This window comes from Podarcis melisellensis, assembly GCF_964234715.1.
Source record: "Podarcis melisellensis genome assembly, chromosome: 17".
Classification (NCBI taxonomy): Eukaryota; Metazoa; Chordata; class Lepidosauria; order Squamata; family Lacertidae; genus Podarcis; species Podarcis melisellensis.
Window position 1 is genome coordinate 5,965,400 of NC_138534.1, and position 14,112 is coordinate 5,979,511.

At 43.9% G+C, this 14,112-nt stretch overlaps 1 protein-coding gene across 1 annotated transcript; it reads left to right on the forward strand.

The window, feature by feature from the left end:
- Positions 1-4,979: 4,979 nt before the first annotated feature.
- On the forward strand, positions 4,980-13,963 carry SUV39H1 (SUV39H1 histone lysine methyltransferase). Its single transcript, XM_081894527.1, has 6 exons — positions 4,980-5,116; positions 8,133-8,278; positions 8,690-9,355; positions 12,393-12,539; positions 12,642-12,771; positions 13,134-13,963. Exons 1-6 carry the CDS (start codon positions 5,098-5,100, stop codon positions 13,268-13,270), a joined length of 1,245 nt encoding a protein of 414 aa, XP_081750653.1. The 5' UTR covers positions 4,980-5,097; the 3' UTR covers positions 13,271-13,963.
- Positions 13,964-14,112: the final 149 nt, after the last annotated feature.

Below are 14,112 nucleotides of genomic sequence, written 5' to 3' on the forward strand. Positions count from 1 at the left end.
TTATTTGCACGCCTTTCAGAGGAATGTTTTCCCTTGCTTTAGTTTTAACTTTGGGTAGGGGTCGCCGGGATGCAGTCTCCAAACTTTAAGACAGGTATACTGTACCTATTTACTTTCAAATTTGGTTGTTTTGATTGCAGTGTGACAGAGGTATTATAGATATATAAGGTAAAGGTAAAGGTACCCCTGCCCGTACGGGCCAGTCTTGACAGACTCTGGGGTTGTGCGCCCATCTCACTTAAGAGGCCAGGGGCCTCTTATAGATATATACTGGAAACTAAAGTATTTTCAGTGGCTTGGATCCTAATTTGCTCTTCTCTCCGCATGGGGGGGGGGGCGTGATTTCTGCCAAATGGTCTGCAACGCCCCACATCATATCTTACACCATTCCCAGTGGTCCCCCACTGGACACAGAAGGTTGTGAAAGAAAGGGGAGGTGGGAAAATCCAGTTCCATGAACTTTGTTCTATTCCAGGAAAGGAAAATTGGCTTGGATCTTAAGGTGCCTGTTGGACAGAACAAAACAAAAACAAAAAAATGTCTGGAAGACCACAGATAAATAGCTTATGCCACTTACCTTTGAATGGAATTAAAATTGTAGTAACTAGAGACTTTTCAAGTGAGTAGCTCCACACAGGAAATCTTAGCTTCACCTTTGGTGTTTTGACATTGTGCAGAAGAAACTGGGCAGCTTGGAGAACAGACACAGGATCCTTTCCTTTGAGGGTGCCTTCCGGAGGCCACGGATTCAAGCACATACCAGAACTTTGAGTTTGCATAATTAAAGTGGATTAAACAGCTCTGTCACCATAGTCCAACAAATCCACGGGGGGGGGGGGGATCAGTCTTTTTGTGGTTCAGAAAGTGATAGTGAAATGCATAGAAACATGTGGGATGAACATATGACTAATGGGCAGATGTATAAACTTTCTGTAAATGAATCCAGATGAATGCTCAATAATGATAGGATATAATCAAGCTTTATGCAAGTAAATACAGATAAATGTTCAATAAACAGGTTGTCTGAAGGGGCACTGAGCCTCAGCCTCCTGTACTTTTCACCTTCTGAGGTCAAACACACTTTTTTTCTATTTTCATTATTCTCATATTTAGAGGGTTGCTAGTGAAACATAAAAGTAGTACATTGTGCTGTGGTGGCAACAGGGTGGGAAAATGCTGTCTGGTAGTATAGGAACATTATAAATTTGGTGCCAACGTGAGCTTTATTCTTTTAGGGCTAATAGCACCGTGAAGAGGAAATTTGGTCAGGATTATAACTAGGGAAAGAAGGGTTAAATCTCCTTCCACTCCCCGTGCTGCAGTTCCTATTAAAACTGACACCCACCTATGTGCCTATAATATATATATATATTTAAAAACTGTAACATATTTTAAAGTGGCACATTGTGTTATGTCTAGTTTGGCCCACAGTCTTTCTTGTTTCTTTAGATCCTTTTTTCTTTCTACAGGCTCAACAGCTATGAACAGAGTAACTAAGTAAAGTCAAAGGTTTCCATTAAAGTTTTTTAAATGTAATTTTATTTCATTTCAGAAACCTAGCTGCTTCTGTATACCCTGGGGTAGTAACTACTGTTCATTTTCCACTAGACTTTCTCTTCTTCTCCCCTGCAGCCTCCTGTGCATTCACAAAATCAGCTCCAGAGACTTGGAGAGCCGTCTGGAACAGATTTTGGGGGCACACGGAGGGAAGGAAGAGGAAGCCCTGCTGTGCAAGTGGAGTTCTGTTTGTGGATTACTGGATACAACCCAGGATATTCCCCAAGTATGTGGAATCCACAACCCTATTTGCACAGGGAGAGGGGATAATTGTTGAACACCATGTGGCCAAGAATCTTGACATCCTGAATCTTACTACATTACTGAGGGTGCAACAGCAGCACCTTCCTGGATGCAAGCAGGACATCATCATCATCATCATCATTCCCAGTGCTATTTTTCTAGGAAAAATAGGTGCTAGAACTCACCACGAACACCTCTCTTGTTCTCTTATAATGGCAATGGCACCCACCTGAGAGATACTGGAACTGAGTTCCGGCTAAAAAAACATACCCTAATTATACCACAGCAGGGAAAAGCAGATCTTTTGCAGAAGACGCAACGGTATCTTCTGCAGCAACAAGCCTGTTAAAGAAGCCAAATGGTTGCCTGACTCTGAGCTGGGATGGATCTAGACACAGGTTAAAAACGCTATAAATAAGTCAGGAATTAAATCATAACAACAACAAGAAGCCTATGTAAAATGCCATAAAAATTCCTTTTTGCTCTGTGGTGCCATCTGGTGTTGCACGTTTATAATGCATTCAAAACATATTACTCTATTGTGACAAATGTACAGAAGATAGCCCTTGTTTTCACCATCACTGGTTTTTCCTTTGCACTATTTTTGAAGACATAGGTTCTGCATTTCAGATTGTAAAGCATGATTATCTTTTAAGGTCGCTATATCAGAATCTTTTGAAGATACTTGCCTCAATCTTATAGAAGACTAATTTACTACAAGACTTCCATTTTGGTCTATCTGGTGGCAGGTATGGTGTACCCATTCTAGAATCTAGATCAGGCACGTCCAACAGGTATATCGTGAGTTACTGGTAGATCACTGGACATCTGTGGTAGATCACTGGTAGATCACTGGCTCCCCCCAAAGAAGCTCAACAAGTTTGGCTCCCCTAAAAAAAGCTCAACATCTTTGCCTTGCACCCCCAAAAAACGTGGCTTTCCCCCTTCCTAAAAGGGGGTAGATCACTGCCAGTTTTTAACTTTGTGAGTAGATCGCAGTCTGTTGGGAGTTGGCCACCCTTGATCTAGATAAACCCTGGTGAGCATTAAGTAGCACACACATGCAGTTCAGGATAGAGAATGTGCAGCTCTCAGACTAAATACTAAAGATAGCCACACAATATTGCAGATAGCAGCCGGTAGGGGCAGAACAGAGAGCAGATAAAGGTAGGCACTGGAAAATTAGGGCAAAGTGTATGGTCCTGAACAGTACTGACAGCTGTTCAAGAGCAAAAAGTTTAATGGCAGAATGGTTCACTGCCAGGCATTTATATACAGGCCCTGGGCAATCATGAGACCAAGATGGGAGAAGTCAGATTTTAAGAAATGCCCGAAGAGATGGGAAAGAATTGGGAAATCAAACTGCAATCTTTCGCAAGCCTGTTGTGGCTGCAATACTAGGCATAAACACTCACTGAACACAGTGGCACTTAGATGTGAGGAAACCTGCATGGGATTGCATTACAGATAGTTGAGCAACTGTGGCTTCTTCCCACACCCCAAATGGCCAAGGACTGGATTCTCTAGATTCTTAGGTGTGATGTACCTACGAGATCCTGCCAACATCTCCTGACCTAAAGCTGCCGAAGGGATCAATAACCATGGTTTCTATAAATCCTCTTTTTAGGTAGAATAGTGTTCTCTATAGGAAATAGCTTTGTCCTTCGTTTGTGAAGAGGCAGTAGTATTCCAACAAAAAGCCAGTTATGTGTGTTAAGTAAGTAAATAGGAGCATTGTCGTATTACTTAGGAGCATGGCCATTGCCTGGACTCGGCACCATATGACCCAGATTTATTTATATATAAAAAATGTACATATTGGGAGTGTGGATTAAAATGTGCAAGTTGCTAGCTGCTGAGAAATAAATAATGCTACCCTTTCCCACTTTCTCTGCTCCAGCCAGAGAAAACCTTGTGTCTGGCTGATGGACAACGGCAGAAATGAGGTACAGTTTACCCTCTGTATTTTACCTATGGTGGAGAAGATGAAGGAATTCCATAGAAGTCAGTTTGATTGGGAAGTTGAAGAAACTTTTTTTATGTTTACATAAAATAAGACCTTAGTTAGATGAGCAGGTGTGTGTGGTGTGTGTTGCTGTGCTCTGTTCAGGGAGGTGAGGAGGAAGAACATGGTACTAATTCCTAAGTGGTCATTCTGTCTTCTTCTTCTTTGGCGATCCCTCGTAGCCGAGTAAGATTGACTTCCATAAACACGGTTTTAACAATGAGTCCTTAAGTGACTGTGGAGGCCAATTCTGGATCCACACGTCCTTCTACAGTGAGGACATTGGTTTCCGGGCAGGAGTTGATCACGGTGTGGATTTGCCAAGCATGCCTTCCTCTTAGCACGTTTCCCCCTTGCGTCCTGCGTTCGAGTGTCTTCAATGCCCATGACACCTTTAGTAAAGGCTGTTCTCCAATTGGAGTGCTCACAGTGTTTCCTAGTTGTTGGTGTTTATACTACATTTTTTTAGATTTACCTTGAGACCATAGCTGTCAACCTTCCCTTTTTTTGCGGGAAATTCCCTTATTCCAGCGCCGCTTCCCGCTGCTATCCCGGATTGTTAGATATCCCATAGACTGTCTCAGGGACAGGTGAGGCTGCTGATCCCTTATTTGCAAATCTGAAAGTTGACAGCTATGCTTGAGACAGTCTTTAAACTTCTTTTGTTGACCACCAGCATTTCACTTTCCATTTTTAAGTTCGGAATAGAGTAGTTGTTTTGGAAGACAATTAGACAACATGACCAGTACAGTTGATGTTGAAGAATCATTGCTTCGACACTGGTGACCTTTGCTTACATGGGCACAGTGGCATAGCGTGGGTTGTCAGCACCCAGGGCAAGGCAAGTTTTTTGCACCCCCTAACCCGTGCATTTGCGCCCCCTAACCCTAACCCCCAGATGTTGCGCCCGGTGCGGCCGCCCCCCTGCACCCCCCACGCTACGCCACTGCAGGGGCATCAGTCCGCCTGTCTTCCCAAGTGACGGTCCCTACAGACACGCCGCCTTTTCCCTGACGGGGCTCAAGGCGGCTACTTAACTCCGAGGCCGACTGAGGCTGCCGGAGAGGCGAGCGGCCATTGGTCGCGGGCGGCGCTGGGCGGGACCTGCAGAGCTGAGCGGAGCTCGCCATTGGGCCGCGCGCGGATGGCTCCGAGGATCCGCCTGCGACTCTCTGGCGCCTCCTCCGCCGCTCCGACCCTCTCGCGCTCCCCGCGAGAGACGAAAAAAGTTTCCGGCGGCCTCAGTGGCTGGAGCGGAGTTGGAAGGGGGGGAGAAAAGGGAAAAGCGCAAAATGGCGGAAAATTTAAAAGGTGAGAGGGAAAACGGGCGAGAGCGAGCGAGCTAGGGGGAGGCGCAGCTTGGGGCTGGGCGCGTGAGGCGGCGGCGCCGGCGATGGAGAGAACCGCGCGGGCAGAAGCGGCGCTGGGCAGCCGGGCGTCCGGTGGCGGAGGTGGGGGGCGGCGCGAGGACGGGAGCCCCCGGCGGCCGCGGGCGACCGTTACCGGGGGCGGGGAGAGCGCGCGAGAGGCGGCCGCCTCGCGCTGAGGGCGGGAAAGGAGGAGGAAGGCGGCGCGCGTGGGGAGAGGGAGAACGGGAGCCGTGAGGGGAATGTGTGTGGGGGGGGGGTCTCGCTTGCTGAGAGGGAGAAGCGCCCCTCTCCCCGCCCCCCCAGGACCGAAACGCCGACCTGCCCCTCCGACTTCTCTTTCTTGGGCAAAGGAGCTTTGCCCCCGTTGTGGTCCCCCGTCCCCCCCCGTCATTTGTTTCTGCCAACCGCCCTCCCCCTATACGTGGGTGTCTCTGTGGGTGTCCCGCTCCCCGCCTTGTGTTCTCGCCATGTGCTTCCCTTCCTTCTGCCGCCCTTGAAAAACTCTTGAACGCCTTTAAACATTTTAGGCTGGGGTTTCCTTTAGGCCTCTCGGTTTTGGGGTAGGAAATGGCACAAGGTTGGGCTCCTGACAAAAGGCTGCCTTGCTTTCGGACCCTTGGCCTGTCAGACTCCCGAGAGAGACAGCCAGACGAACTTTGTGTGTGCGGAAGTCGGGAGATTGGCAGCAGGTGGAGACGGGGAAGCAGCTGTGAAACCCCTGGGCTAAGAGTGACCGGCCCTGATTCGGGGGGGGGGGCATTACCCTGGGCGTGCAGTTTTGAAGCCCCCCCCCTTCAAATCCCGATACCTTCCTGTCATGGAGCAGGAGGAGGCAGTGAGCTTGATACCTGGTGGAGAAACTTCAGAGAGTTTACATAGGCCAGAAGCCAGAGAAAAGGCATTGGTTATTCTAGTTTTCTTAATATTTGCAGCAATGATTGTATTTATATACTCCCACTTTTTGGTGGAAAAGTAAAAATCCACTTTGATTAAAAAGCTCACAAGAACTTTAGTTCCCTAAGTAGGTCTTCCTCATAAATTTAAGATGACAGTACAATTCTGATTTGGCAATCCTTGTAACCTATTTGTGTAAAACTGTACATGAGTTCTTAGTGCAATGCACTCTTGCATTTTTTTTAAGTTGTTCAGAATAGTGAGTGGGGGATCTCTCATCCTAATGAGAGATTACTGAAAGAAATGATCTTCATGTTGCTTCCACTTCAGTATGCTTATGTTAATCTTGCCTTCAGGATACAGTAGGGAAGCGGGGGTAATTGTTTTGCTGTTTTGTTTTAGTTTTTTATATGTTTTTATCCTGTGAACCACTCTAAGATCGTATGATGGGCAGTATATAAATTTAATAAATAAATGGATTTTATGGCAAGTTTATGATAACCTCCACCTACCAATTAGCTCTTAAAAATGCAACTGTGATTGTCCTTGCAAACTAGTTTCCTAGAAACTTTACAAAGCATCTTAATTTCTGTTCACTTAGGATTTTGTTGATCAAAGCCCCAGAATGGGGAATTTATACTCAAATGCCCCCAAGAAAATCCACCGAAATGATTGTGTGAACATACAAAGATGCCTTATGAATTCAACCACTGGTTACCCTAACTTAGTGTTATCTATATATAGATTGACAGTAGCTCTTTAGGGTCTCACACAGAGAACTTGTTCAGCTGTACCTGGAAATGCCTGGCAAGGACTGTTTTGCATGGAAAAGGTTCTCTGACTTTACTACCTTCTTGAACTCTTCCATCAGCTAGACACTGTATGGGAAAGTGGGTTGAAAACTCTCATTTGCATGTTTTAATACCTATTCACCTTGGCTTGATTCTCCTTTCAGAGTCAGTGTGGTGTAATGGCTAAAGTTTTAGACTAGGACTCTGGGAGACCAGGGTTTGAATCCTCACTTGGCCCTGAAGTTCACTTGGTGACCCTGGGTCAGTCACTGTCTGTCAGCCTAACCTACTTCACAGGGTTGTAGGGATTAAATGAGGAGGTGGAGGAGAATCAGGTATGCCACTGTTCATTAGAAAAAAATAATTCCCTCACCCCCAGTGTGTCAAGTTTATTTTTAGATTGTAAGTCTGAAGGCAAGAGCTGTGTTATTTCTGTACAGCACCTAGCAATTTTGATGCTTTATAAATTATAATAATAATGACAGCAAATGGACCATCAACAAATAGAAGCTGGAGACCAGAAGAAGGTTTTTAACTCTTAGAACAGTGAAGTGTTTTAGTAATTTCCCTAGAAAAGCTGTATGTTTAGTCTTCTGTGTAAAATGGGGAAGTAATCCTACTCTTTGGGACCTGAACTGGTTAGAAATGCTGCCAAACAGAAAATGTTTTGCTTGGGACATAACATTTGACATAGTTTTATGTAAGTATGTTGCTTAGCTATCTAAGGATAAGCAACTAGGACACAGGTCTGTTCAGGTGTTGTTAGAAGATAGGGATGAGAGCAAGAATTATGACAGAGCTATCACAAAAATGGATGAGGCCTTGCAGCACAAGTCTTGTGCTACATTGCCACGTTTTGCTGTGGGTTGGTATTCAGGGCATTGAGTAGTCACATGATGTGATAACTTTCGACATGTTTTAAGATTCATCACTATATGCAAATAGGTTTGCAAAAGAACAAGCAAACCTCAGATGTGAAAGTGAAACACAGGCAAGGAATTATGGTTGGGGTGTGGTATGTTTAGTACTGGAATGGGAACAGAGTTGGGAAATTAAATCTGTACCTTCTAGGATGCATTGCACAAATTTTAGAGTTCTTGCCCTCTGTGGCAGCAAACATCAGAAATGTGTGTAAGACTTAACATTCTGAGATGTACCTTTTCCTTATGATCCTAAAAACAATGATAGAGATAGCCAGAAAAGTATATTACCACTTTTTGTTAAAGGAAAGTATACAGTTATTCTAATGTATATCTGCCTTTTCTCCCATAGCCTGCACTGTTTGTTGCAAATCAACCTGGTCCCACCTCCAGGATCTCTGCCGTTTGCAGAAAGTTTGCTGCCCTGGTTTGGGTATTACCAGAAAAAACCTCTGTGATTTTGAAGTAGAATATCTCTGTGACTACAAGAAAGCTCGGGTGAGTTACTTGGGCCCTCTTGCAACTTTAGCAACACCTTTTATTCAACCTTGCATCTGTTCTCCCTAGCTCTCAGTTAAGTGTTTGTACATTGAGATTTGGTGTTTGTTGGCACTCCTTCACCCCTCTTTCTGCACTTTATACTTTTAGCCAGGCATTACTGATCCAGATAATCTCCCTTTCCTTTGATTGGTGACCCATAGTTTACAGGACTGAAGCTTTTAAGAGAGAATGTTGCAGAGTTGCTTAATTTTGCATGAGATACCTGGGTTTTGTCCTTTACTCTGGGTTTTAGTAGGTTAGAGGAGAAGGGGTTATTGGGAGAGCTTATTTTCTGGGGTTTGTTTTCAGTTCTGGGAAGAGAATTGTCATGTTTTAAGCTGACACTGTGCATGGTTACCTTTTACTCAGGATGAGGAATACTACCTGGTGAAGTGGCGGGGCTACCCTGAGTCACAGAACACTTGGGAGCCCAGAAAGAACCTGCGCTGTATCAGTATACTCAAACAGTTCCACCGGGACCTAGAGCAGGCATTGATTCGACGAGGAAGCAAGCTCAGAAAGAATACACGCTTGCTTGACCAAGGCATCTCCAACTACCTAGTGCAGAAGGCCAAACAGCGGCGGGCTTTGCAGCATTGGGAATATGAACTCAATGCCAAGCGCAACCACAAGGGATGCATTGTGGTAGAGAATGAGGTGGACTTGGAAGGGCCTCCCCGGGACTTTGTCTACATTAATGAGTACAAGGTTGGGGAGGGCATCACTCTCAACCAGGTGGCTGTGGGTTGTGAGTGCTTGGACTGTTTTTCAGAAGCAGCAGGAGGTTGTTGTCCTGGTGCTTCACACCATAAATTTGCGTATAATGAGTTTGGCCAAGTGAAGATCAAGGCTGGCATGCCCATCTATGAATGCAATTCTCGCTGCAGCTGTGGGATTGACTGCTCTAACCGTGTGGTGCAGAAAGGCATTCGTTACGATCTTTGCATTTTCCGGACAGATAATGGACGTGGCTGGGGTGTGCGCACACTGGAGAAGATCCGCAAGAACAGCTTTGTCATGGAGTATGTAGGAGAGGTAGGATGAGCAGGCATGGACCAGAAGTTTAGTTGTGATCCAGGGTACAGGAGGAAAGAAAAATTGAAGCTGGGTTGGCCTGTTCCATTCTATAAGATGTGAAGCAGTAACACCATGTTTGTATGTGACATGCTCCAGCAGTGAGCTTCAGGTAGAAATATTTACTTCAGACTCATCAAAGAGGCAGAGATACTTAGGTTTCAATCATAACCACTTACCTAGGAGTAAACCCCATTAAACTTAGTTGGATTTATTAGTGTCTGATAATGATAATAATAATAATAATAATAATAATAATAATAATAATAATAATAATAGTTCAGTTAATACATTAAAAACAATACACATAAAACATAACAGTATATTGGGAATAAACAACAAACATTTCATTTTATCAAAATATAATCCATATCACTTGTTGCTAACACCAAACAAAAAACCCCTGAAACTATAAAGAATGGAAATATCTCTTACGTTCTCTCTTTCTTTCTCTTTCTGCTCTGGTATCACTTATTTTAACTGCCTGTAATGTTTTCTGATTTTCTGAAATGCTCCAGTCAGTCAGAAGCAACTCTTCACCAAAATTCTAAAAGGGCTAGGTATATGTATATTTACACACGACAAGGATAGGAACTTGAAATATTCCAGTCAAACTGGGCATTATTAAATAGACGGCTATACTGCATGGGCTCCAGTCTAAGATGGAGCGGTTATATTTGCACTTACAGTGGTGCCCCGCAAGACGAACGCCTCGCAAGACGAAAAACCCGCTAGACGAAAGGGTTTTCCGTTTTGGAGGTGCTTCGTAAAACGAATTCCCCTATGGGGTTGCTTCGCAAGACAAAAAAAATCTTGCGTCCCCCCGCGGGTTTTTTTCGCTTTTTCACACTTTTCTTAAGCCGCTAAGCCGCTTATCAGCTGTTCAGCTGATAAGCCGCTTAACAGCTGATCGCTGGAAGCCGCTTGACAGCTGTAGCGCTAATCCGCTAAGCTGTCAATGGGCTTGCTTCGCAAGACGAAAAAACCGCTATACGAAGTGCCTCACGGAACGGATTAATTTCGTCTTGCGAGGCACCACTGTACTTTCCAAAGTGATAAAATTAACTTTATATGGTCAGTTGACAAGATTTGCTTTGATCAGGGAACAGGGGGATATCAGTTACATTACAAGGATAGTGAGGCTCTTTGTGACTGATCCATCTGAGGCATAGGTAGGCAAACTAAGGCCCGGGGGCCGGATCTGGCCCAATTGCCTTCTAAATCCGGCCTGCGGACGGTTTGGGAATCAGTGTGTTTTTACATGAGTAGAATGTGTCCTTTTATTTAAAATGCATCTCTGGGTTGTTTCTGGGGCATAGGAATTCGTTCATCCCCCCCCAATATAGTATGGCCCACCACAAGGTCTGAGGGACAGTGGACCAGCTCCCTGATGAAAAAGTTTGCTGACCCCTGAATTCTGAGGGGTTCTCAAACATGAAAGTTGTGGAGTTTAAATGCAGTAGGCCCAAAACTTACACAGGAGTTACATTCCTGAGGTCCGCCCACAAAAGGCAACATTGCATGAAATCAGGAAGATCCCTGGAATAACCCCCCCTCCCATGTATGATGATCTCTATTTTACTGGGCTCTGGGAAAGTTGTGCAATGTCCATCTCTACATTACTGGCCTCTGGAAGGCTGTGGGTGGTTTCTGTAGGTCTTGCTAATTCAAGTGGGACAAGTAGATGGACAAATTCAGGAAGAAAGGAACATTTACTGTATAGATATTGTGGCTGACACTCAAACTTGAACATTCATCTGATGTAACCAGTAAATTTTCTTAAAATCTTAGTTGTGTCCCTGCCAGCCCTGCCCTTGTCATAAACTGTACAGTGGTACCTTGGGTTACATACGCTTCAGGTTACAGACTCTGCTAACCCAAAAATAGTACCTCGGGTTAAGAACTTTGCTTCAGGATGAGAACAGAAATCGTGCTCTGGCGGCACAGCGGCAGCAGGAGGCCCCATTAGCTTAAGTGGTGCTTCAGGTTAAGAACGGACCTCCAGAACAAATTAAGTACTTAACCCGAGGTACCACTGTATCTCATTTTAAAGTGAGAGATCTTTTATACAATTTAAATAGTTTTGGGGAATAGTGCCAAAAGCTAAGAACATCAACATTATTTTGCTCAGTAAATCATCCTATGACATATTGACACCACAGATTTAGTGATTCATCAACCAGGGGACTATGGGCTGCTATATTGGGTTTGTGAATATGCATGTGTGTATATCATTGCAATTACATATAAGTCCCCTCAAGGTTTATTTGATCAAACTGGGAAATAGATTCTGCCTAGTGTTTATTTATAAAATTTTTGATATTGTATGATCAGACTTCTATGGTCTTCTCTTCTCTGCCCTGCATGCCCTCAAATATGCTCCAGAGGACTGAGGAACTCTCAGGAGCAGATTTTGAGGACTGTGAGGCCAGTGGGAGCCTTGTTGCATGAGTGGAAGTCTATTCTACTTGCACACAAACAGCACTGAATGCAGCTGATTAGCAAGAAGGCCATAATTGTATGATTCCTAACTGATACTCTTAAACATGTGGGTAGTAGAACCTGTAGAATGAGTTTTGCTGCAGAAATGAGGCATTTTGGAGCCACCTACTGGATACCTGTGTCACAGAGAGGCTTAGATGGGTGAAGATACCATAAAGGATGGTCAAGATTTTAGGTCCTTACTGAAATAATTAGGCAGTCAACTTTCAGTAATCTTGAACATCAAAAATTCATGGAAGAAGAACATTTTGGCAAATTAATGTACCATGATGGGAATGACTTTAGAAGGTTTTCTATCCATGATCGTGTCTTCTCTGAGAATTTAGAACTTCGATTTAAACGCATAACCAAAAGCATGTGTAGAAAGGTTACCCAGCATAGAGATAGCAGAAATTAGGGAACAAATGAGATCTGGATGAATATTTTCAATAGATTACTAAGAAAGATGCAGTAGCCCCATTTTTGCAGTGCTTACTGTTTTTTGCATCTCTCCCAGATAATCACATCAGAGGAGGCTGAACGACGGGGTCAGATCTATGATCGACAGGGTGCCACATACCTCTTTGACCTTGATTACGTAGAAGATGTATACACAGTGGATGCCGCATACTATGGCAACATTTCACATTTTGTCAACCACAGTGTGAGTGGGGTAGATCACAGTGGGGAGGGAGCCATATCTTTAACATAACTTTTAACGTAGAGCTTGTTTTACTTCCCTCTTACTCCTGTTTTTTGCTTCCAGTGTAACCCTAACCTACAGGTTTACAATGTCTTCATTGAAAATTTGGATGAGCGGCTGCCACGCATTGCCTTCTTTGCTACTCGACCTATTCGTGTTGGTGAGGAACTCACCTTTGACTACAACATGCAAGGTAAGAAGGGGAGTGCTTGAGAAATTTAGGTGGGCATTGAGACCTGTTCATTTTGGGAGGCAGGGATTAAGAATGAAGATCATGCTTTGAACCATTAAAAAATTCTGGTTAGATTTCCTCGAATTTCAAATAAAGCATAGCAACAGTATTCTAAGATAATTCTGCTATCTTTTCTTTTTAATAGTGTGATAGGTAGGAGCTTAAAGGAACAGGGAACTTTTATGAGTTCAGTCTTTTGGCCAGTATGTAGCCTTGTTGTGGATAGGGTGCATTCGCTAGATAAAATTCAATGACAGGTCTGCTATGATGGAAGATATTCTGGTTCCAGTGCTGATTTCCCACCTTCCCTATCTCTCCCACAGTGGACCCAGTAAATGCAGAAAGCACAAGGATGGACTCTAATTTTGGCCTAGTTGGAGGCCTGGCTGGCTCTCCAAAGAAGCGGATGCGCATTGAGTGTAAATGTGGCACAGAGTCTTGCCGGAAATACCTATTCTAGTTCCTTGCCAGTTTTGCTTTACAGTTGTCTGGATAGACTTGGACTAGAATTCAATACAGAAGTGGCAGTTGCTGAAAGTTTGAAGGCAGAGGGTAAGAGTCAGGAACTTACCTGCTTAAAACAAAAAACACCCAGTACTTTGAATTGCAGAGAGAGCAATAACTGACATTTCTTATGCTACCCAGCCATGACTGGCTGCTTCTTACTGCCAGACTGAAATATTCTTACAGCAGCTGAGAGATTATTCAGCAGGCAGGAGATTGGTTCGACTTGTCAAACTTGCTGTTGATGTACTGGTTGGAAAAACACAGCATAGTATCTCGTAAGTCTCTGGATGTCTTATTAGAACCTGTTATAGCTTTTTACTGTTTTGAAGGCTTGATTGTGAGTGCAACGTGGCAGAGAACACTTGACGAGTTTCTTATCTTCAGTGTGGTTTTCTAAGGGATACAAGTCTTGGTTTTACAGCAGAACTGCTTTCTAGCCACATTTATGAATAAGTGGTAAAACACAAGCCATTTAAAAATGGATTTATCTGCACAAAGACTCTGTATTACCTCAGTGTGCCGTATGACTGTTCCCCATCTTTCCACATCCATAGAACTTGCTTTCATTGAGGATGGGAGAGGCCCATGTAATTTGTACTTGAAGTCGCACTTAATAACCATCATAAAGCCCTATGCAAAGTGAAAAGCCACAATGTTGCCTCTTGTAACTAATGCATTTGTTTTGAAGAGAATATGTTTTTAAATATATATATATATATATTGGAAATGGGTTGGGGCAAAGAATCTAGCTTCTGGAAACCACTGGAAGCTGTGATGAAGCTTTTTAATTATGAC

What these genes read in the sequence shown, in the direction of transcription:
- SUV39H1 (XM_081894527.1), top strand. An exon ending in TCATGGAGTATGTAGGAGAG is followed by an intron (nt 9,356 to 12,392) that starts GTAGGATGAGCA and finishes CATCTCTCCCAG; the next exon opens with ATAATCACATCAGAGGAGGC. An exon ending in CTTTGACTACAACATGCAAG is followed by an intron (nt 12,772 to 13,133) that starts GTAAGAAGGGGA and finishes TCTCTCCCACAG; the next exon opens with TGGACCCAGTAAATGCAGAA.